A 24,752-nucleotide genomic window follows, 5' to 3' on the forward strand; every position below is an offset into this window, starting at 1 on the left:
TAACTGATACTACTAATACTACTACAATAATAATAATAATAATAATAATAATAATAATAATAATAATAATAATAATAATAATAATAGTAATAATAATAATAATAGTAATAATAATAATAATAAAAAAATAATAGATAAGTAAGTAAGTAAGTAAATAAATAAATAAAAATAATGATAAAAATTATAAAAATAAAATCTCATACCGTTACAACCTTAGGAGGGAGCAATAAGGAAGAGAACTTCCTGCCAACCTGGCAGATTGCATAATCCATTGGGAGTTTCTGACAAGCACACACTAGGTAGGCCTCGGCAAACACAAACTGACAGATTCTCACACTGGACACACACCACATGGACAACAATCTATCTCTGTAACACACGGATGCAAACAAACGCACACACACACAACCAGGTTTTCTTCCCAACACTGTCGTAGACACGTACCTGGCACAGCCAAAGGCCATCAGTCTGTACTTGTTGTTGACAGCCACACAGGTGCCATCAGTCACATCTGCTGCCCAGACGCCCTGCAGCTGCTGGAGACACACACACCAAACATTTATGAATTACAAATGTGTGTATGAAGTCAGTTGCAGGTCAGCCTGTTTCCATTAATCACATCACTTATATGTCATGTGTTGATAGGTCTAAATGAAACTCTACAGGAGAGAATAAACACACATTATCAGCAGACTGCTTGGTCACGATTTAACATTTATATCTGGACACGTTTATATCCTGGTGGAGGCAACAACACCCACTTTCCAAATTCAAAAACATCATTCCTGGCCAAAACGTTAGAACAACTCAATAATTAATGGTGAGCTCCTCTCGCCTTTTTGGATGCGAAAAGATATCTCACAGATAGTCATTACTGTTGAAATCCTGCCAAGATGAAAGTAATTGCCGCAAGGCCTGCATTGAATCATGTGATCATGATATTAATAAAAAATATTGTGCTGTCCTATTTATAAAATCTGAAAACTTATTAACTGTGTCTGTGTGTCTCTTCTCTTTGGGAATACTGAGGTTACGGGTACTTATGTCATTAAAATAAACTTTACTGAGAGCAGAAAGGACATCAACAGCTCTCTCAATTATCTTAACACTTGTTTAACAGTCAAAGAGAACAGTTTGTTGACTATTTATTTACTACTTATACTGCCTTTATATTTGTTCCTTAACTGATATCCAAATATACATACAGTACATAAATACATCTGGATCAATATATTGATGAAATAATCAACAAACAAATATCATCCATACAAAGTGAAAACATCAATACATATCAACATCTTTATGATATGCCTTTATTTTGAAATTCCCATGGCACGGCTTTGTCACCATTTCCGTCCAAGCGCACCTCCTTCCTACAGAGCCCAGTGATAAAACTATCAAATCATATTTTAGATGCTTTTTGTGGGTTAATTAAATGAAACTGATTGTGTTAAATAGACATTTGATGTTGTCTCAGAACGATCAAAGGCCCTTGAATTGAATCAAAATTGTATTGTGGCAGACTTTGTGATATCAGTAAATATTGTATAGTTGTCCAAAGAATCAATATAATATTATATCCTGATTTTGATTTACACCCCTAGCTATTACCTAATCAAAATCTGTGCAGAACTTTCAATTTCTTTGCGGAAACAAATGCCTGGTTATCATTACAAAACAGAAGAATGAATATACAATCAGGAATTTTCCTGGATAAAATAGCTACAAGAACTGCAGGCTGTCTGCAAGTATTGTAAAGAAGAATCAGAGACTTTCATCAGCTTTTCAATTACACACAACTATTATAAACTTTTTATAAGATGGGTTTAGATGTGTTTGCCCTTCAGCAAAACTGTGTGCGCGTTTCAACGTCAGCAGTGTGTGTCTGCGAGTATTCTTACATCTGCGGTGATGGTGTTGCTGAGCGGCGTGATGAAGCCCAGGCGTCCGTCACTCAGCACCACAGCGAAGCCGTCCAGGGTCACACAATACTCCATACAACGGATATACACTCCCTCCAGGTCCAGAGAGGGACCACCTAAAAACATGCACATATAGAGGTTGAAGTGCAACAAAAACACTGAATGTGGAGCTGAAGTTAAGTAAAACATTGGACTATATGGGACACTGCTGTAGGCACAATAGTGCATGTGTGTTTTTAGGGAGTGATGTTTTGTATTCATAATTCATTTCCCAGCATTAGAAAGTGTTTGGAGACTTTGGTTTACACTCTCAACGAGAATCAAGTCTGCTGTGTTTAGCTGTGTGCACGGGTCTTCGCTAACCTCGAGCAGACTGCAGGTCTAGCGAGAAGGGGATCGTAGTGAGGCAGATGGCCTTGCGTCCGTTGCTGCCTAGCCCGTCCCAGTGCAGCACATGGAGGTAGCCGTCTGCGGTGCACACCAGTAAGTCCTCCTGGAGGGACTGCAGACTGGTGGGAGGAAGAAGGAGAAGAAGAAGAAACACAGAAAATGAGCACTGAGTTCCAAAAGACATGAAAGAAACTGTGGAGGAGGTAGTAAAAGAAAACAGGCCGGAACGGTAGGTAGGCAGAGAGGGAGCGAAATAACAAACAGCAGTGTTAGAAAACAGTGGACTAGTCATCATCCAGCTGTGCCCTCTGGAACTTTTACTGGCCAGCTGTGATGAGGCCACATAGCTGCCTGTGCCAACTCTCACTGTCTTCTAATAGGCAAGGGAACAAAACAACAGTGGGTTTGTGTGTAAAGCGCTTCATTGTCTTCCACAGAGTATGAGAGGTCTGAAGATGGCACAATGGGACAACCAAGAGGAGAGAAAGCAAGAGTCAGAAAGCAGTGAAATGAAAGGAAGTCAAGGGTGTCGAGCACTGTGGACTTTCACTGTGGAGGAGGCAACATCTTTTGCTGTAGTTTCACAGCGGGAGACGCCCACTCATCTCCTGCACGATCAAGCTGTGCCTTTGAAATGCCAACACGAGTGCTCTCATTCGGATGACTACTCTGTAATCTCTGTCAAGTGCACACAGCGGAGGAGATGTGACAGATGAGCACGAGGACATGACAGACAATATAAACACGAGATAAACAAAAATATGGGCAAAAAGAAAGTCGAGCAGAAATGTTCCTGTCAATCAGCAAACAAAGACGTCGAGTTGGAGGATATGGGGGCGATAGTAGGGAAGGTGGACAACTAGAAGAAGACAGAAACTGAAATTAGCAAAGACTGAACCACCACAAAGGAGAAAAACAAGGGGGAAGTAGACTCCGGCTCCCATCTAACAGACTCCAGTGTTGTTCCTTCTCATCAATAAGTTATCATACTTTAGGGACTAGGTTTTAGAAATCCTTATTTAAACCATCATAACCTTTTATGGTAACAATGAACAAGGGATCACGTGGTCATTTTTTCCCAGTTTAGGGGTGGGGGAAAAAAAATTGATACAGTATAGTATCGCGATATTTTGCGAGGCGATATTGTATCTATATACGGACGTCAAGTATTGACCTACTGTTATATAAACTAACCTTGCTATTCTGTCTTTCAGATGTTGCAGCGGGCTCAGTTTTAAAGCTAGAGTGACGATATTGGTATCATATGAAACTATAAAACTTAAGGAATGTCATGTTAGCTTGTCGGGAAGAAAGCTAAATAACGCTCCAAAGTTACACTAAATATTGCTGAGGAAAAACTGGCATGGGCATTTCCAAAGTGGGCCCTTGACCTCTGACCTTAAGAGAAAACTCTGAGATGAGCAGAGTGGAAACTGTATCCGATTAGATAAAACTGATGTTGACAGATTGCATAATCTTCAGTTGAAAAAAGGTTATAAATCGCAATATATATTATCGCAAAATATTTAAAATTGCAATAAGATTGTATCATGGCTTAAGTATTGTGATAAGATCGGATCGTGGGGCCTCTGGTGATTCCCACCCCTTGTACAAATTACGTTTATAATAGGCCTACATTAAAAGGTAAAGGCTTGAAAATGTATCTGTCATCACGCAGGTGATGCTGATATAAAAAAATTTAAAAATCCACTTCAGCCATCTAAAATGGCGACTAGTCTTTTCAGAGACAGTGAAGGACGCAAATTCCTCCAATTACCATTTAGCTGACTCTGAAATGCAAAAGACAAAATGGAAACACCTTCTGAATATGTAACAAGCATAGTCATGAGGTAACATGACAAGCAATCAATCTCACTAAACGTGAGCGAATTCCCAAAATGTCTTGTTTATCATCTGAATAAATACTGTCCAGAAAACACATGAGGCTGATTTGAATCAGTTATGCTCCAGGCAACTCTTAATTCCATCCAGCTAACGATGAAATCAGAATTATTCCTTTAGTCGTCAATCATCACCAACCCCTTCCAGCCACCTATATTCATCCGTCCATCACTGTTCCTCTCTCAGCGTCCCTCCATCTCTGCAGATTCAGGCATTTCTCTCTGCAGGACTTTGTGTTTACAACAGAGTGGAGGAGCTTAGCTTCTCGCCTCAGCCATCTCTCGCTGCCAATGTTGACTTTCCATGAGAGGAAGAAGAAACTTTTTCAAGGTTTTACTCTGAGCCAAATGCCCTTCACAGATGCACAAGAAGCAGGTCACTTTTAACAGCTGCAACTATGGTGGAAATGCTTTAAATATCCACTGGTGAGCTGCATGAGTTTAAATCATAAGGTAAGTGTAGGCTACAAGATTTTAATTGTACAAAACTATGTCAAAGGATACTGAATGGTAAGCCTCTATCAATAATAACATGATTTTGTTTTGACTAGTGTAGTTTTCAAAGCTTTTAATGGAAGACATCTTGCCTGTGTGTAATAAATTAATTATTTGAAAATGTTTTTAAATTGATATTTACTATTTTGCTTCTTATATTTTGTCATTATATTTTGTTTTAAATGTCCTTGTAAATTTACTATAATGCTTCTTATATTTTGTCAATTTATTTATTTTATTTTATGTCCTTTTATATTAACTATATTGCTTCTTATATTTTGTTATTATATTTTGTTGTATTATATTTCATATGTCGTAGAATATTTACTATAATGCTTCTTATATTTTGTAATTTTATTTTATTACATTTTATATGTCTTTGCATATTTACTATATTGCTTTTATTTTTGTTATTATATTTTATTGTATTTTATGTCCTTGTATATTAATTATATTGCTTCTTATATTTTGTTATTATATTTTATATGTCCTTGTATATTAATTATATTGCTTCTTATATTTTGTTATTATATTTTATTGTGATATATTTTATATGTCCTTGTATATTTACTATTTATTTTCTTTCTTTTATGGCGCCGCCCAGCAAAAGCATTTCACACGATTGTACTTGTATAACCGGAGTGACAATAAACAAATTGAATCTTGATCTTGAATCTAAGAAGAAACTTTTTGTACATGAAAATGATCACGGGGGTGAGGGTAAAAAAAACAATAGCGCTCTTTCTTAGTTTACAGGAAGCACTTTACATTTAAGAGACACAGTGAGCAGCACATGTTTTGGTGGTTCCAGTGTGTGCGGGTCTATGTGAATGTGAGCTGGAGTCTACATGAGGCAGACACAACAGAGAGGAACACAAAGAGGGAGAGGAAAAACAGAGGACGAGATAAAAGGACGATAATCCTACCTGGTGATGGGGGCCTCCAGATCCACGGGCTTCTTCATCTCTAGAGACAAAGCGGGGGCACATTGCTCCTCCTTATAACCCGGGGTAACCTTCACGCGAGGACTTCCTCTGTGCAAACACACAAATACAATGATGCACAGTATTAGATATACAAATGTATGAGGAAAACTGTTGAAATCCCAAAATGCAAATCAGAGCTAAACAAGATCAGTGAATACGTCCTGACTTGCCTGACCTCTGCTGGTATGCTGGCAAGGAATGTGAAAGACACACTGGCATACAGGTACCACATACACACACAAGAAATGGACACTTGAAATGGAAGGATTAGTAAAATAAAAGTGAGAAAAGCATGCAGACACGACCCCTATTCACATGCTTTTGTTTTCTCTTGGCTGTTTGGAAGGCCTACCCAGGTGGGAGGCTGTTATGGCAGCACATTAATACTAAAAAAATCAGTGATAGCTGTAACAATTAGCAGCTAAAATGTCACTACCTGCTTTTATCAACCATATAACCACAGCAAATCAGTTATTACATATTAAGTCAAGAGCTAAAACAACATTACATCATTACATGAGAGGATTTAGTAGTAAAGCCTTCTTGTATTACTACTGGCATTGTTAACCAGCTGCACTGACAGACACGAGACTGTGAGTGTTTCTTAGGACGAGGACAGCCCTAATTTGCAGTATTAACTCTAGCAAGTTAGCAAGGCTAATATTGGGATATCCAGTGTTTCAACTGAACAAACTACACAGAAACAGTGTTGCTCTGTTTTGTATATACAATACTGTGTTTTCACATTCAACCCCAAGCAGATACGGGTAACATTCAAGACTGACATAACATGCATAATAATGATGGTTAAATAAATGATTTGTCGATGATGTAGCCTCCGTGCAAGCTACAGCTTGGCCCCGTCTGCTCACTTCACTTCACCTAAGTGTGTGTGTATATCAAATGTGTGTGAGAGTTTGTACGTGTGCTGCACTCACTTTGGATAGACGGGCTCATAGAGGGATTTGTCGTCGCCTCCACCCAGCACATCAAACAAGAGGATGTAGCCTTTGGCAGTCTGAAAACAGAGAGGAAGGAGTGTCATTAAAAAAAACATCATTATCAGACACAGAGAGGTGTGGGTGTCTCACTGAGAATACACAAGTTACCACAAAATGTTTGAGAGAAAGAAAGTGAAGTGAAACTGTAGAAATGGATGGGGATGCGAATTTAAAAGTAACATTTTGTTTTTTTATTGTTTGCAAAGTCACTCAATGCCTTTTTGGGGGTAGCAAGAGAGAGAAATAATGAGAGGACCGGAGGGAAGAAAATGGGTTTATCAGTAAACAAAAGCATCATCCGTTACCGTCACGGAGTAGATGGCAACAGATCAATTACACCGCGTGTCCTTGTTAAAGTAGGACCTTTTAATCATGCTGCTTATCTCAAGAAAACAAAATCCACACCTATACTGTTTGACGTAGAGGTGTCTCCCCTGGAAGAGTCCATCTAAATACTTTGACAAACACAATTATAACACTATGATTACTTTACTTAGATTGTCAGTAAGGAGTTTAGTTTAGGGGATTACATGTGCCTCTATAGCTCCTATAAAAGATAATATTTGCAGCACAACTACTGTCGAAGGTAAGAACATATTTGTATGTGCAGGAAATGATGGTGGACATTTTCGGGCTGAGCTGTTACTGATAATGATGCTCAAAAACAAATTTGCCAGCATTTAAAAAAAAACATTGAAACACACGTTCCAGGCTCCATTCTGTGGAGAAGCTCACACTATCTATCTATCTATCTATCTATGATGACAAAATATTAATAAAGCACAATACTTGTATGTGCGTTCAATATTGTAACGGTGCTTTTTCCACAACTACATGCAGACACATAGTGCCGTCAGGGAAACTGCTGAAACTGAGCCTGCAGGCTGAAACTGAGCCTGCAGACTGAAACATGACACGAAACCTGATCTTAAGTCCACTGCCGGCAGTAATGTGAATGGTTTTGCAATGACGGCACATGAAAAGACTTCAGTCGTGCTACAGAGTCACCTAGAACCAGAGTTCAATGCATGAACCATGATGTTTTGCTCATAGTTGGCGGCAGCGCTCTGAAGTAACCCTTGACTTTTCTAGTGTGATGGTGACAGTGTTGTATAGTAGCAGGCCAACATATCACCATAGCAATAAGAAAACCCAAACCAGAGAAAGGGTGAAGCCAGCAGCAGCAGCATGAAGCTTGACCAGAAAAAGAGCAGCCGCAGCCACAGCCAGAGAGAGGACGGAGCCAAGCTGAGGCCTGCTAAACCCATCAACAGCCTTGGAGCTCCACAAAGCTGTGGATGAGCTACCGAAGGCAAAAACTGCAAAACAAAACCCCAGCATGCATAAAATCTACTTTAGAAAGACAAACTGTCAACTTAAAGCAGCTTAAAGGGCTTTTTGATCCTTCAAATACTGCACATCTCAATGTGAAAAGACAATTTGAATCTACATACAGTTTCAAAATAGCATTTATGGGGTCATTTTGTGGGCTGATAAGATTAACAACAACAACAACAACAACAACAACAAAGTTAACTGTAATTGACCTTTCGCTAAGCCCCGTCCCCCGCTGCTACTCCGTCAAGCTGTCGGAGCTACCATAGAGCCACACTGTCACTGACTGCACTCCCTGCATAAATATCATCTAGTTTTTGGAAAAAGTGATTTCAGAGAGAAGCAGACAGAAGGGTCTACAATATGCATTTGAAGGATATATCAGGATGTCAAACTGATTCAGCAGCGAAAACCGGTTAAAAAGATAAAGATAGAAGCTAAAGCCCACAGATCAGAGTGTAAGAGTGAATCATCACATCAACCGGTGATCAGGACAGAAGACAATGAAATGAAGGGACAACACTGTTCCTAAAGCCGGCTAGGTCTTTAGTCACTGCTACAATCACTAAATAGCAAAAGCAGCATGTGTATACATTCAGTATACCTTCAGTAGCCTGAAAATGAAGAAAATCTGAAACGATTGCATGAGAGTCGATGGAGCAGAGCCGGATAGGTGTCGGACACTGGTGGAAGCTGGTCGATGCTACGCTATGATTGGCCAGTGTGCGTTCCAGGGGCGTGACTTAGCGAAGGGTCTATTGTGGTCATTTCCATAAATGATGTAAAAGTTGTGGCACAATATTCAAAGCTTCTTTTCTGACACAAAAAATGATGCAAACATTACTGTTCAAATATTTGCTGAGACAGACAGCGATGACAGGGTAGATAATATACTGTGCACGACATAACAGTCAGCCGCTCAGATCCAGATGTGGTGAACTGAATCACTGAGCGAACACTGCACTATATGAAGTTATTGTATTTTATAGTAGGAAATAATTAAACAAAAAGATTTCCTTGATATTGTTAACTGCTAAACACGATGAGAGTGACACTGCACACGTGTGCACAAAATCACCGTCTTTAAAAGACATTATTTACATAATTCACAAAATACTGCAAACATGTAGGTCATCTGGGACATGTGATAATTAACTTAATCATCATGCTTTATTAGTAGTTTGGTCTGAGGAACAATGATGTCCCAAACAATGTGCTACTGATTATAAACTGCCTGTATGATGAGTATAATTTACTGTCTCAATTCACTGACTTTAGTGTGCTGAGAAAAGATAAAACAGCCTCTTCATCGTGTTCACGTTAGCACTATATATAGTTTAAGATGATCACGGTAGGACGCTGTCTCATTACAATGACCTACTTAGTTAATATAGCCTAACATGCTTATGCAGTCCATGTACGAATACGAGTAAGCACTCATAGAGCGCGTATACCTCCACCATGGCTGCATGATTTGCTAATTTAACAACAGGAAATGTTTTGAATTTTTTTTAACTACATCTGGTTCCAGACATTGTGACATTTTTAGACACACACATCTCTCAGAGACGAATACACACTTCTGCATACGTAAATGCTGAAACTGAATAAAGAAAATAAGGCAGTGAATTGAGTAGGATATAACAATGTCCGTGTTCTTAGTTTTCTCATTGAAAAAATTATGGAATTTAAAAACATATTTTTGCAGTTGAGTGAATGTCTATCTCCATGGTTTAACTGCAGTGCTGGAAGAAGTACTCATATACCATTTATTTAAGTAAAACCAACACAACAACGTAGAAATAATCCATTACAGGTAAAGGCGTTGCATTCAAAATCCTACGCAAGTAAAAGTACAGAAGCATTATCAACAAAATATACTTAAAGTATCAAGTACAATTACTGATTCTGCAAAAAATGTTACTGGTATATGACATTATAAGATTGTTAACACAGATGCAACAATGTGTAAGCAGCATTTGACTGTTGTAGCTGGTTGAGGTGGAGTTAGTTTAGCTTCTTTGGATACAGTCAGGTATAAGGCTGGGCAATATGACGATTAATATCGTCAAAATGATATAAAAATGTCTATCATCTATATTTTTCTATATAGTTTTTATCGTGATATAGGCCAGACCTATAATTATATTATTTTTCTCTATAATTTCACTTTCACTTTACAGTCAAGTTCCCTAAAATGAAAAAATACTCAGGACTTTTCATCAAGTATTTAATTCACACAGGAGTATATAAAAACGGGCTTTACCATGTGATTATTTCATATAGATTAATTATTTTATCCCCCCACTGAACCCATATATTCACTAAATCAGCCAAGGCTTCGTACCCTGAGGGGGAAAGGAAATGTGAGTGTGACCAGCCAGCTACTGTACTTCAAAAGCACGTCAATTACAGGAGGAAGGGAATCTCAGTGAAGAATCAACTATGGGAGGGGGATGGGCGGGACAACTATTTGGCAACCTAGGAGGACAAACTTCAGCAGCGTCTCCCACATCTCCTCCCTTTCATCTGTAGTTTGATCACACGACATACACAAGAGCATTCACACGCCGACCCATTCATCTTTTCACGTGACCGTGATCAGGTTTAATTCAACTCATCTTGTCAGATGCGTGAAGAACTGGGGATGAAAGGGATGAGAGATAAAGAGAGATATGTCTCCAGGACTCTTGGTGCTCTTGGTATGTTCACACATGCAGAGTTAATGATACAGGAAGAGGCCAGCCTTTGTCAGCTAAGGCCCAATAAACAAGCAGGCACAAAGATGCAAAAGGCAAAATGCACCCAGTGGCTTAATGTGGGGGGGTTTAAATAGTTTTCTCTTTCTGTCCTCTGACACAAAGGCAGCTGCAACAAAAAAGCTGCAGCTCCTGAAGCAGCCGGTGGTACTCTCAAGAGTCTTTCATGAGCCAGCAAAATAGGATCTAAGAATGAGTGATGCCCAGGACCAGCTCAGTTTACACTGCAGATACAGGACCGCAAGGCCGATCTGAGTTCCCCCACTCTGCAAAACATACTCCTGATACTTTCTCTCTTCCTCATAGTGGCAACGATTGGAGCTGAGTATTAAAATCATGGTGATTTTTTAAATGTCATATAATCAATAAACCTGGTTTCCTTCATAAGTGATGGATGATTTCTTGTGCCATGTGTACACCCCTGACTAGGCTTCTAAACAAGGTTTTTTACAAGAGCACATGTGCAAAACAATAAGCAAAGACCCAGGACAGAGAGGGCATTGCTCTGGCAGCAGAGATGTGTTTTATAACGTCCTGCTTTCACCTTGTTTCTCCAAATAACTCGTGGGCACATATGCACTCTCAATAATTGGTATATGAGAGGCACGTAATAAATGATACAGTAATTATAGGACTCAAGACAGGGCTTTAGCTCTTGTCACGTAACACTTCCTCTTCTTCCGCTGGCACTTCTGCACCACTCGAACCAACTGTTACGACCTGATGCTGCATTTGAAAGAGGCGGACATCAAAAGGATTGACTTAACGCTGTTGCAAAAACACATACGAATTGAAACAAAGAAGAAAAAAGCTGACTGGTGCCTACTCTAGTTCGGGCTTGCAAGTAGAATGAAAGACGGTGGTTTTCGCAGAGAGAAAGTGGATAGTCAGCAGAAAACAGTACACCATGTATTAGTGTACTTGGGCCTCTTTTCTGCATGTTTAAACACGCTCCAGAGGTCCACACACACACACTGGCTTGTGGATAACTGCAGTGGCTCCCTGAAATTAAGTGCACTTTTTAAAAGAAAATGTGACCACTCACACATATCACAGACACTAGCTGCAGGTTGCTGTCATTAAAAAATTAAAAAGTTGAATAGAAATGCATGCAAAATTCCTAACTGAACACAAGTCAGATGTGTTTTGCAGTAGCGCAAGTATGCAATGGCAGACGCAGATGTGTGCATCTGTAAACTGTAGTATGTGAAACACACTGCTGTCAGGCAGTCGTGACTGAAGACATCTGACCAATCGCTCTGCCAGTTTATCAGTTTTCAGTATTACTTTCCAGTCATGCTGTGTCTTTCCTAACAGGGAAGAGCAAAAGACAGCTAAATCTTGTTCGTCCCAGTTGGGTAAAATGGTATGTTATCGGGAGCAGAACTGCAAAAATTTAAACCCAAAGTACAGGAAAAACACAACATGGGATAGTAGTAATGCATACATTGGAGTTTAGACCTGAAGATAAAACATTACTGTCCCTTTTCCAACAAGACAGAATTTGCCAGGTCTGTGTGATCAAGGAGGGGAACACCATAAAAGGGAACATCTAATCCAGTACAGCCACGACACAACGTACAGTAAAGCCTCAAAAATAAACAGCCAGAGTTGAAACACCTCTCCGATGCAGTCTCAGCAAAATTACATTTATTGCAGAGCTAATGTATGCTCCTGTTACTGCATCCATATCCTGAATGTGTGCGTATGTAATGGAGATAAGACAGGAACCTGCGGGTTGCATCTGTTTACGCAAAATGCTGCCGAAAATGTCGACTGTGCAATTTGAGGAGTCTGCTTCTTGTTTTCCAAACATTCTTTCACCCTGTTGACTGCTGCATTCGTTTCACCATAAACCTTTTTCTTTTGACTTACGGTGCTCATATTTACATAGCTATATGTCCTTGTATGTACGTGGAACTACGTCTGTGCCATAGAAAATTGGCTGAAAACACTTTCCAGAGTACTGCAGAGTGAGAGTCTAAAAACAGAGCAGGAACATTTTGGCCTCGGACGAATCCCAAAACACACACACACAAGAAGAGCTAAATGCTCTAAAGTATTTCCCCTGTTTGAAGATCCTTTCTCGACTCCTGCCACACAAAAAAGTCGGTCCCTCTCGCTCTGTCAGTTGCTTTAGCTTTTTCTCTCGCACTCTCGTACACACAAGCACACACGCTTAGCTAAAGATAGTCCTAGCCATGGTTTATAAGGGTGATTACGTTAGCCTCAAGGTCTGTAGGGTGTGTGGGCAGCCAAACATCTGGGGAACAGCTGGTAGTTGAAGCGAGGAGGACTACTGCCTGCCTGGGCAACGCTGGTCTTTATTGTTCTGCAGGCCCTGACTTCTCTAAGTCTGCTCACCCTGTAATTAAACTACAATGCTAATGAGGGTGAGAAAGGTTATGGCTTCTTGAAGAAAAAAAAAAAGAATAGGCAGCTAGACATCACGTAGCCAATGGAGAATGTGCTTAAATAAAAACACAGCACAAAACAAAATAACATTTAACACTCCGGAGTCAGAATCTGCGTTTGCGGAGTCCAGAAAGTGAGTGAACAAGTGTGCCCTGTTATTTTTAACTCCTCCACCTGCTCCCTGTTGTGTTTGGCTGGGTGGACCTGGGACCGAGTCTGTTTTGCCAGACACATTCACAGCATTCATTCATGTGTACTTTGGCTTCAGTAGAGGGAGGGATGAAAGGAAGGACAGAGAGAGACGGACACCAAGAGGCCAAGAGGTCATCGCGCTAATATTTTTCAATATCTTTAAAAGGACCTAACAATGAGGGGGATCTTTTGGCAGATTTGGAATATAATATTAATAAGTATGTTTTCTTTAGTGTATAATCACCTGATAATAAGAATCGTGTTTTCGTTTCCTCAGAATGAGCCGTTTATATCTACATAGGGAGCGGGTCCCCTCTCCATAGAGTCCAATGGTTTCTACAGTAGCCCAGAACGAACAAACCAAACTCTGTTGTTTTTTCCTTCTTGGGCCGGAGTCGATAACGTTACTCGCTCCTGTTGCTGCCGCTCTCTCTCTCGCTTCATCACTCACTTCCCACGTACACACACACTCTACACACTGACTCTGCTCCAAACTACCTACACTACTCTTACAACAACTGGCTCTAGATAGGGCCATTCACCTTTTCGCATCGGCCACCGTAGCCCTCCGACACGGTAGAGGCTTCAGTTGGTTGCAATCTCAACCTCACCGCTGGATACCGCCAGATCCTACACACTGCACCTTTAAGTTATGTAACCATGTTGACATGAAGTGGCAGTTAAAGCATTTTCATGACACCATTAGACAATGTCTCTATTGTTTTTCCAAAGCTCTTAATAAATAGGGCATTATTTGGACTTTGGAGGACATTCAATTGGACAATTAATCACCGTGCGTGTTGTTGTCGCCCCTTTAACACTTGATTCAGTATGTTCAGCAGAATCGCTTCAAGGACAGGTGGTGGTGTTTTGGGAGAAACATGACTGCCACACTGACTTCTAAACAGCCTCTCGCGTCCTTGACTGTATTTCCTGACAGTGTTCACAAAAAGATGTTGGATTAGCTGGACTAAGGTATTTGATGAAACATAAGATAAAAAAAAAAATGAAAACGCTGAACTTCTTGGATGCAGAGCTTTAACAATAAATTTGCATCCTTGCATCTTTTTAATTACTTTAAATCAATTTGTTGTTTTGTTTTAGCCTAAAATAAAATAAATAAAATAGCATTCTGCTCTATTTTAATTTTTTATTGTACATAGTGCCCTTTTTGCTGTATTTATTTCATGTACTTATTTCTCATACTTTGTGTTTCCTTTTAAACGGCACTATGAGTGGAAGGCAAAGGAAGGATTTCATTGTACAGGGAAACTTGCACTAATAATTAAACTGTGCACATGACAATAAACACTTATGCTGCACATAATTTACAAGAAAATCTGATCAGGCACATTTTAAGTACGGAAATGATTTAAAAAGAAACCAAATAACATGGCTTGTCAATGGGGAAATTGCTCAACCACAGAATATAAACATTTGTACAGGAATTATATCGGTCCTGCAATATAATACCCAGCATGACTTGAGACCGATTATCCCAATAATTCGACAGACGTGAATATTTGGTGAGTAAACCCAGCATTAGTTCTGTTATTAATCATGGCTGTATTTCTATTCTCAGTTACATTGCCAACATTATATTTCATGTTTTTGCAGGTTTTACACACACGTTCACTCTAAGGGAGCTGTGTTAATGTGTAGTTTGGTTAAAAGAGAACTTTCTAATGTTCAGCTGCAAACACTTTAATACCCCGGGCAGCTTCACACATGTGGGCATGGATACAACTAGCACACACAAACACAAAGCAGCACATCTATCCATCCAGTGTGAACGAATAATTGTAATCTGTGTGTGGGGTTTGTTTTGACGCCGTCTGCTTCTGTTCTGTGTCTTGGCGGTCGTCCGCTATGTGTTGCTGATCACATGGCCTTTGGAAGCCGATTGAGTCATCTGCTGACTCGGGCACTTGCCGTGCGTTAGATTACTCAACAAGACACTTCCTTCACATAGTTATCCTAGCTGCAGAGCTAACAATAATAGCAGAAGAATAGAAAATCTCAGCGGTTTATGTATCCTGAAGTTCAGTTTTGCAAAAAGGGGGAGTGTGTTTTTTTAAATCAAGGCAGTAACGGTGGAATGTAACATGAATGCTAGATGATAATCATCACGAGAAACATTATTATCTGTCAAACGAAAGGCATGGGAAAACAAGCGACACCAGCCAGCTGAATTAGTGCTTCTATCGCACACTTATCCTCATAAGCTTCTTGTTTATTTACATGAACATCCTACAATTAACCATCTGATTCCTTTACAACTGCTCAGGCTTCTTTGCCTGCTTCAATTTGTTTGACGCAGCAGATGCAGCATCCGTCTGTTCCTTCTTCTGAACCCGCAGCAAGCATCAAGACATTAGTTTAACACAGACGGGGCTCGTTATCGAGGATTACGCTTGATAAGAATGATTTACATTCAATCCCTGGAAATAAATAACGGCGACTCAATAAATCCAGCCATGATGTACTCTGCTGCTTTCAGGGACACTCTGCTCCCCGAGGGTATCGAAACCTACTGTCTCGCTCTCTGAACAAGGCCACTGTTTGTGCCATATTATGTGCAAATTATACGTAGTTTTGCTCTCGACCTCAGTGGAACCTGTGTTGTAAATTGTGGAGACAACAAGGCCAGTGTAGCTGTCAAAATATATGATTGATAGCGGTGCTTTATGCTTCAAAGCGACGGAGGTATGTTGATTTGCTGCTGTGCAGAAAAAAGGGTGTAAAAACAGCAGGCATACGTAAACCTAATCATGAACAATACTATCTAAATTTCTATTATAGATTTTCATAGGTGATAGGTAGGGTCAGGGAACTGAACTGCAAAACGGTTTGATGATCTGACTTGACAGTAGAGGAAAGCTCTGGCTAAACTAACATCAGCAAGCCTGTGTGGGCTTCCATACACAAAAACATGCTGCTGAGAACATTTCATCTCCATGGAAATGAGCATGAATTTTTTAAATTACATCTTTTAAGCTTTGTGGGCTGATCATTTGCATATTTTTTTGGTTGTGGGTCCTTCTCAAGAGTTTACACAAGGCAGGATATAATTCACAGGAAGGAAGATCCTGCAGGGAGATATTTCATGATTACTTAAACAGGAAAAAGATGGGGGGGGGGAAACAGGCTGACACAGACTGTGCATCCTCCCTTCATCAGGTTCAGCATTCGGGGTAAATTTGTATTGATTTGCAAAACACACACAAAAAAAAATGAGGCCCTCTCCATCTCCCAAAAGAGCTGAGATAGCTCGATCCTTTCAGACTGCTGTAATCTGCTCGCAATATAGAGCTCGCCCACAAGCCTGACCTGTTAGGAATGAGGTGAGGGTTCAAGGGCAAAGGTCACTGATGCCCACCTTATTATAACCTATTTATACACCACCTCTGGCTACTTTGATTGTAAAGTTAATACATTAAAGCTCAGCTGATATGCAAACATTTGATAGATAAAGCACTGATAGCAACCTACTGTTTCACTTTGAGTTGATTGACTCACGGTCAGATCGAAAGCACAGTGATCAGCACAGTATGACAAGATATGATAGGGAGCAAAGTGTAACTGAAGCATTCAAATATTATCTCAAAAATGTTAAAGGCCAGTTTGTTCAGTATTGATTCATCCACTGCAAACATATTACTGCCATCAGGCAGTTTCACAATGTCCCTGTTGAACCCTTTATATTTACTTTAACCCTTCTCTCTCGTTCGACTTCGGTTAAGTTAATCTTGAATAGCTCGTCTGTGAATGTTCTGTGGCACGTTTTTTAGTGTTCTCATGCCTGACCATAGTTGAACCTTAACTGGTAGTAACTTCAACAGTCAGAAGTACACTGCAGTATTTGTCTAAAGCACTAGACCATACATTGTTTAACAAGTGGCCACTCAACTCCAGCAGCATTAAGGATAGTCTGGTGTTTTGAAGTGGGGTTGTATGAGGTACTTATCCATAGTCAGTGTATTACCTACAGTAGATGACGATCGGCACGCCCCCAGTTTGGAGAAACAGACAGGAGTACCGACAATGTACTGCTGTGGACGGGGCCGGCAGTAAAATGTATTTGGATGCTATAATTTAGAATGTTTGACCGCTTTATCTTGCCGTTAGACGGTGTTTTCCAACCAGGAACTGAACTGAAAGTGAAACCTGTCTATGCTCTCTTCAAAGATACCAGCCTCGTTGAAAAAAACTATATAGATAAGTTTGACTTTCAGTTCAGTTCCCCGTCTGAAAATATTCTAAATATAGCGTACTCTTAAACTGATATTGACTTTTTTTTAAGGTGGGCCTTTCTTTTAGGTGGCTAAAATACATTTTCCTGCTGCCCCCGTCCACAGTGGTACATTGCTTTGCTCCCGTGCTGGTACTCCTGTCTGCTTCTCCAAATTGGGAGGTAATACACTGACTATTGATAAGCACCTCATACAACCCCACTTCAAAACACCCAAACTATGCCTTTAAGCCTGGAGCTACTTGCAGACTTCAATAAGATGCACACCTGAAGTGATGACTATGCAAGTCAAAGCATGTCTAGCCTCAGGGATCATACATGTACATAAACATTCCTTATCATAAACACCTGAAGCAGTAGTAAATCACAATAGTTTCCTAGAGAAGGAAATCTGAATCATTGTAATCGCTGAGATCTGGAATTATGATGATTGAGGAAAAAAAACGTGGAGTAAAATTAATGAAACACTTTTGGTTTGTCTCTCAACGACCACATGTACTGAAGACACACAGCAGGTGCCAAGAAATCATTTAAAAATGCTGCTTAAACAGATGCCCAGTGTTCCCACTGTTTATGAATAGTCAGATCATATAGCCAACATTTACTCCATAACCTTTAGTTATTTTGTAGAACCTAAAAATTCTACCTTCACACACTAATGTCACGCCGTTGCTCACTGCATTGGAAGACTGTGTGAAAGTGAAGATGTAGAGAGCTCATGGAAAACAGCAAAAATAGGACAAACTCTGGTGTTTAGAGAAGTGCGGCCACGCTTTAATTTTTCTCTTTCCAGCATTTGTCATGCTCATTCTACTGTGATGCACTGCAGTTATAAGGGAGCTGCTGCTCCTGTGGTTTTCTATGACAGAAGGATGCTGATAAAATGCTAATGGCAGTGTCTGAAACTCTGCATGCAATAATTCAAAGTGGTAACAAAGTGATAATGGGGAGGATTTAATGTTGCAGATAAAGAAAACCAAACTGATAAGACAAAGGAGAGACAGAGAGGAAGAGAATAACAGGTGATAACAGATGACAGTCGACCGCACGTGACCCAACAGCACATGATGACCGACTGTTGGCTTAAGTATACAAGTAATTAATGTACTTAAAGGTACTATATGTAACAATGTACATGTATTAATTGCTTTGTATTGCCAATGTGTGAACGGATTGTAATGAATCTTAAAAACTGAGACGTTCCCCCAACTTTCTCGGTTGCCTATAACAGCTTGTGGACTGTTTAAGAACATTTTGAATCCAAAAGATATGACATTTATGCGCACTCTCGAGTGCTTTGCTCCTCTTCAGCTCCCTTAAAGCACCAACTATGTGTAGCAACGTAGAAAAATACTGTCCTGAGTGCTTAAGCTAAGGTAAGCCAACTAGCTGTAACTCATGGAGCCAATGGTCCAATTAAAATATAGGGATATTACAGAACATTATTCAAAGATATATGATTGTAATGTAAGGTCACGTCACTGTTTTGCCAATGCCTGGGACACTTGCTTGCACTTACGGGGCATGACCATGTGCAAAAGGATAAGTTCATGAATGAGTTCATTTAAAAGACACAGGTGTCATTAATAACAAGGATTTTCTTAAAGGTGCGTATAGTACCATTAAGTGTTTTGTACAAACAGGACATGATATATAAAACATGGGGAAAAGGGCGTCAATTAAACTGGAAATATGAGATGATGTGGTGGGGTGCGGTACTCACCGCCACAGCGATCATGGAGTCGTCTGGTTTCCATTCTGCCTTCTGGTAGAAGCCGAACTGGGCAGCCGCCTTTGCAGACTCGATATAGCTGACTATCAAAACACTGGGCTGTGGGTGGGGAAGAGGGAAGAGGGAAAGAAAATGAGCACTTTAAAACAGGTCGCAGACATCCGATTACTACATATCATGACCAAAAACAAAACATCCACAGAATATGTAATGGTACTGCCGAAAATGTCTAAAGATTGAATTGAAACATTTGATGGTTCTAGCTTCTCATATGTGATACATTTCTACTTGTTTTAACAGTAGAATGAATATTGTTGGGTTTTGAACTGTTGGTCAAAACAAGATGAATAGAAACTCTGGACACACACAATCACACCACCGTTGATCAAAAAAACTACTCAGCTGACTTGTGTTTTAAAACATGTATAAAGCAAAATAACATTTTCAGTGCTGACTGGAAGAGTGTAGGCATATATGAAAATGTCATGTCACGATTATCCTGGCCAAAATAATTGTGATTCACGATATTATACAACATCAAAATATGCTTACTACTCTTAAAAAGGCACTAAAATATACTGTGATCACTATACCTTTCATGTTGTTAAGAAACTAATGCATCACAGATAGGAAACACGTTTTTTAGTGAACATCCTTTTTAGTGAAAAACAAACAAACAATCTTAAATGAGGTAATCATAAGGTGTATAAATAAATACATTTATGAAAATAAAGGATAAATAAATAAAAAAATAACAACATTGTGTGTCTGTTCTTTCTTACATGATAATTCCTGTTTAAATTAGGCTCTATTTTTCACTTCTCTACCATGATAGCAAGGTAGACCGCTTCTTCAAGTCCCTTGTGAGGAGATTTACGATCATCCTGATAATGGAAGTTCACCACGATCAACATATTGTGAGTGTTTTTTATCGTGATCTGTGATAAATTCCTATATCGTCCCATCCCTGGAAGTGATATCTGTGTTTGTCAAAGAGTGTGCTGGAAAGGGATTGTTGCCACTTATTTCATTGCCTCAAATGTTGGTTCTTTGGCAAAGACGCAACACAGATAAAAGTCTCTCCTGAAAGAATGGCATGACCTAACTGTTGCTAAACTCCTAACTGTTGCTAAACTGCTAACTCTTACCTTGTGAGACTCATTTATTATAAATACATTTCAGCCCACCAAACAAAAGCATGGTCAGGCTACTGTTTATACATGCAACACAGATGGAAAGATGAACTGGCGTACACAGACGGATTTTGCCTGAGGCCGTTGCTCTTAATTTGCCTCTGAATCACTACGGCAGCTATTCGTCTGGATCGCAATACAATCATGACGACCAGTTCATTCACATCCCCTAATATAACACCGCAAACAATGAGTACGGTATGTGTACATGCAGTCAAAGAAGAATCATTGAGTGACTTATGATTTCTAAATGTGTAACTTTGACCGAAAAATGTCAGCAGGTGTTAAAAGAGCGGTTGAAGAGGAGCACTGGGAACAAAGTCACTTTCTGAACACCAGAAACCTCAACACCTGGCACGGCCTGATTCTTGAGTCGTTGGCATTATTCAACACCCAGTGGAAACCCCCCGTAGATAGTTTATGGTTCATATTATTACTAAAAATGAATTATTACTGAGTCATACTGTACATTTAATGAGTTTCCAGACATGTAACAGTCTTTGATATCACAGGTGAACCAGGAGGACACTGCACATTGAATGGCTATGGTCTGGTAACAAAAGCAGGGGCAGGTCTCGTGTAATTCCACCTATGCAAAATTAGACCTCGTACCCGTTCACCGTAATGAGAGAGCAGGTTTTAAGTATTCCGACCAGATAGTGTCCCTTTCGTAACATGAAATCTTAATAATGCCAGTGCTACGTGCACTGGTGAAGCTTGCACTGTGGGAAACAGAAAAGGAAAACCTCTCTCCTTGTTACTAACTGCAATAATATCAGATCACAATCAGAATACTAGGTGATCTGTATGTTAAAGGAAAGATCACTCTTGAAGTAGCCTGTATAATTACATTTGGGAACTAGCGTACACGTTTGGAAAAAGCAGAACCGTTTTCATCCCCATCAAAGTAACAGTTCACTTGATTTGAAAATTTCCATCTACGTCTGATAAACTCTGTAGAAACTGTTGTCCTAATCTTACACATACAAATCATCATGTATTTCCTTTATTGGTTGGCATAATAAAAGCCAATAAAATATTTTATATTTACACAAAAAGGTCTTCCGGTACAACATAGATAATGTGTTTGTTTATGGATTACACATTACAAAACGCTTTCTTTGCAGCTGCACTAATAGTTAACTGTACCAAAGTTTGTCTTAACTGCTTTGGTCAATGCCCTCTACCTGAAAAACATTGTGTCGGTCCTTTCCTAAACAATTGTCATCATTTCTACTATTACTCATTAATAATTCAAACCAATACTTGTTGACAGTTATTAAGTATGTTTGGATCAGTCTCTGCAACACAAATACATCAAACCTGATCTGCACTAAATACAAATACATAATGTTAATGTCATCCATCAATAACTGCTTATTCTACTTTTCAAGATATTGTTCAGGTTTGGAAGTCACTCACTGCGTCACCCAAACCCTGCAGACAGGCAGGTGTGTTGCCCACTAACACACAGGCAGACCCGAGTTATAAAATCCCAAATAAACAACCAGTACACATTATTTCAACTGAGCCAAAACTGAAATGGTTTGTAGTGATTCATGTATTTCTCCTGCGTTGCCATTTCCCATGCTCCACCACAATTACATGCAGTCAGTTGGTGTAACTGAAGAAAGCCCAGGGGAGCGTAAATAATGACACACACAACTACCATACATGCGCATACACACACACGATGTTGCTAATTTTCATAGGCACCCAGAGCCAACCATGGTGCTATTATTGCATAACAGCGCCGCCCCATAAACAAACTCCATCTCTCTATTCCTAGACATCCTGAGCTCCCACACAGCTGTGGCAGCAGGGCGACAGAGCAGAACCACTACAAGGCTAAGCTACTGTGCTACACGGATTACGTGTTTGCGCCTCGGCTGAACTAGTTGGGCTCAGGCTGCACCGGCCGAGGTCGAGGATATATGGGATTAAAGAGAAGAGACCTGGTGGCAAAAGGAGGGGCTTAGAACAACAGGGGCGAGATACCTGGGAGAGGAAATGGCAGATTTACAATCGCAGTGATTCACCTAATACCCTGAGCGACAGTGTTTATGAAAAGAACAATGCAGCAGAATATCTATATTGATACACTAATTAAAGCTATGATATGAAGCATGACAGACAGAAATATCATTTTCTTGATTATGAAAACAAGAAAATTATTTTAACATGTTAAAATCATTAAAATCAAGACAATTATATTTCTATTGATCGTGCTTCTTATCATCGCTTGACTTAGTGTATCAACCTAGTTATTCTGCTGCATGACAGACAGAAATATACTTTCTAGCCTTTAATGATTTTATAATCATTTTCACTATTTCAATCAGCTACGACAAATAAACTCAGAAATGTGTGTCACATAACTGTAACACAGTTATGATCAGTAGAGGACAATATTGCTGGTATATCACAATTACAATAACCCGTTACTCACACTATATTAGAGCTGCAACGATTAATCGATAAGTTGTCAACTATCAAATTAATCGACGCCAACTACTTTGATAATCCATTAATGGGTTTGAGTAATATCTTAAGATAATTCTTTACTCCTCTCTGACAGTAAACTGAATATCTTTGAGCTGTGGACAAAACAAGACATTTGAGGACGTCATGTTGGACTTTGGGAAAAACTGATCAACATTTTTCACCATTTTCTGACATTTTATAGACCAAACAACGAATCGATTCATTGAGAAAATAATCAACAATGATAATAATCATTAGTTGCATCCCTACATATCTAATTTAATATCACAATCTTATAACAAATCAATATTATATTGATATAGGGTCAAGCTAGTCATATGTGTGTTTGCTTTAAGAAATGTATTCAGAGAATATATTACTCTGGAAAATTGTGTAAGCAAAACCCTCCGCTACATTCCTGTGTGTAGACATAATGCACTGAAATGACATAATGGACAGAACAGATGTGGAAAGGTGAATGTCAAGAGGAAGAAGTTGCTCCAATCGACAATCCTGACACGACCCTCTTCCTGGACGCCTCATTGATACTCACAAGTTCTGAAGAAAGAGGGGAAGGAAAACATGGTCACATCCTGTGTGGGCCTCAGGAAATAAACAGTGACCCTGATCCATTGTTGCTACACCTCAATAATATACAAGCTGTGTGGAAAACAGACCGCTAGAAACAATGTGCTCAAATGCATGTTATAAAATCAAATGCCCCCCCCCCTTCCATATCAGCATGGCAGAATCTGATGTATTCAGACAAATGAGGATGGGATCACAGGGTTCACAGCACTGGGACATATTTTGAATTTCGTAAGACTTTTCCACTACATCAGATGCTGGTGCTGGCCCTGGAAACAGTGCTGAAGGGGAAATCACCAAACACTAGGTACAGAAGTTCCCTAGTAACAGATGACATGACAGCCACACTGATGACAGTAGTCTTTGTTGTGAAGTTAAAATATCTCTTGAGCAAATGAATAAATATAGACAATGGTGAAAAAAAGATTGCATCTGTGGTAGCTGCCACTGTCTCACACAACGCCTTAATACCTGTGTCAGTTGACAGTCTATATCCTAGTACTGACTAACAAATATTTTCATAGTCGATTAATCTCTCGATTATTTTCTCAATTAATCGATAGTTGTTTGGTCTATAAAATATCAGAAAATGGTGAAAAATGTCGATCAGTGTTCCCCAAAGCCCAAGATGACGTCCTCAAATGTCTTGTTTTGTCCACACCTCAAAGACATTCAGTTTACTGTCATAGAGGACTAAAGAAACCAGAAAATATTCACATTTAAGAAGCTGGAATCAGAGAGTATTGAGTTTTTCTTTCTTTAAAAATTACTCATACTGATTAATCGATTATCAAAATAGTTGCCGATTAATTGAATTGTTGACAACTAATCGATTAATCGTTGCCGCTCTACTGACAAAACGTCAAAATCATTTTCTGTACTGGATTGTTCCACACCACTTTTCACTGTGCTACGTTTTAAAGTTCATGCCAACTTGATGACTTGTTCCATTGTTGTGGAAAACATTGTTCCCTCCTACATCTCCTCCCAGCATACACCTAGCTTCTCTGAGGAATATTCATTATTTGCATTTCTCTCTCTCATATTAGCCAGTAAAGTATTCACATCATTGACAAACCACTGATTTACAGTATTGCTAATAATTTC

The 24,752-nt window shown here is 39.5% G+C and overlaps 1 protein-coding gene across 2 annotated transcripts in view; it reads right to left on the bottom strand.

Annotated features, from left to right (window-relative positions):
- Positions 1-24,752, bottom strand: part of ric1 (RIC1 homolog, RAB6A GEF complex partner 1) — a 44,169-nt gene that overhangs the window by 16,137 nt on the left and 3,280 nt on the right. The window contains exons 2-7 of one of the 2 annotated variants that reach the window (XM_037753210.1): positions 19,372-19,479; positions 6,633-6,712; positions 5,635-5,742; positions 2,286-2,431; positions 1,902-2,038; positions 445-536 (exon numbers count right to left, since the gene is read on the bottom strand). In XM_037753210.1, the coding sequence (XP_037609138.1) occupies positions 445-536; positions 1,902-2,038; positions 2,286-2,431; positions 5,635-5,742; positions 6,633-6,712; positions 19,372-19,479 (671 nt within the window). Of the gene's footprint in view, positions 1-444; positions 537-1,901; positions 2,039-2,285; positions 2,432-5,634; positions 5,743-6,632; positions 6,713-11,240; positions 11,247-19,371; positions 19,480-24,752 lie in introns of those variants that run through there. The other variant, XM_037753211.1, reaches the window with a different exon arrangement.

Source organism: Sebastes umbrosus, chromosome 19 (genome assembly GCF_015220745.1).
Source record: "Sebastes umbrosus isolate fSebUmb1 chromosome 19, fSebUmb1.pri, whole genome shotgun sequence".
Classification (NCBI taxonomy): Eukaryota; Metazoa; Chordata; class Actinopteri; order Perciformes; family Sebastidae; genus Sebastes; species Sebastes umbrosus.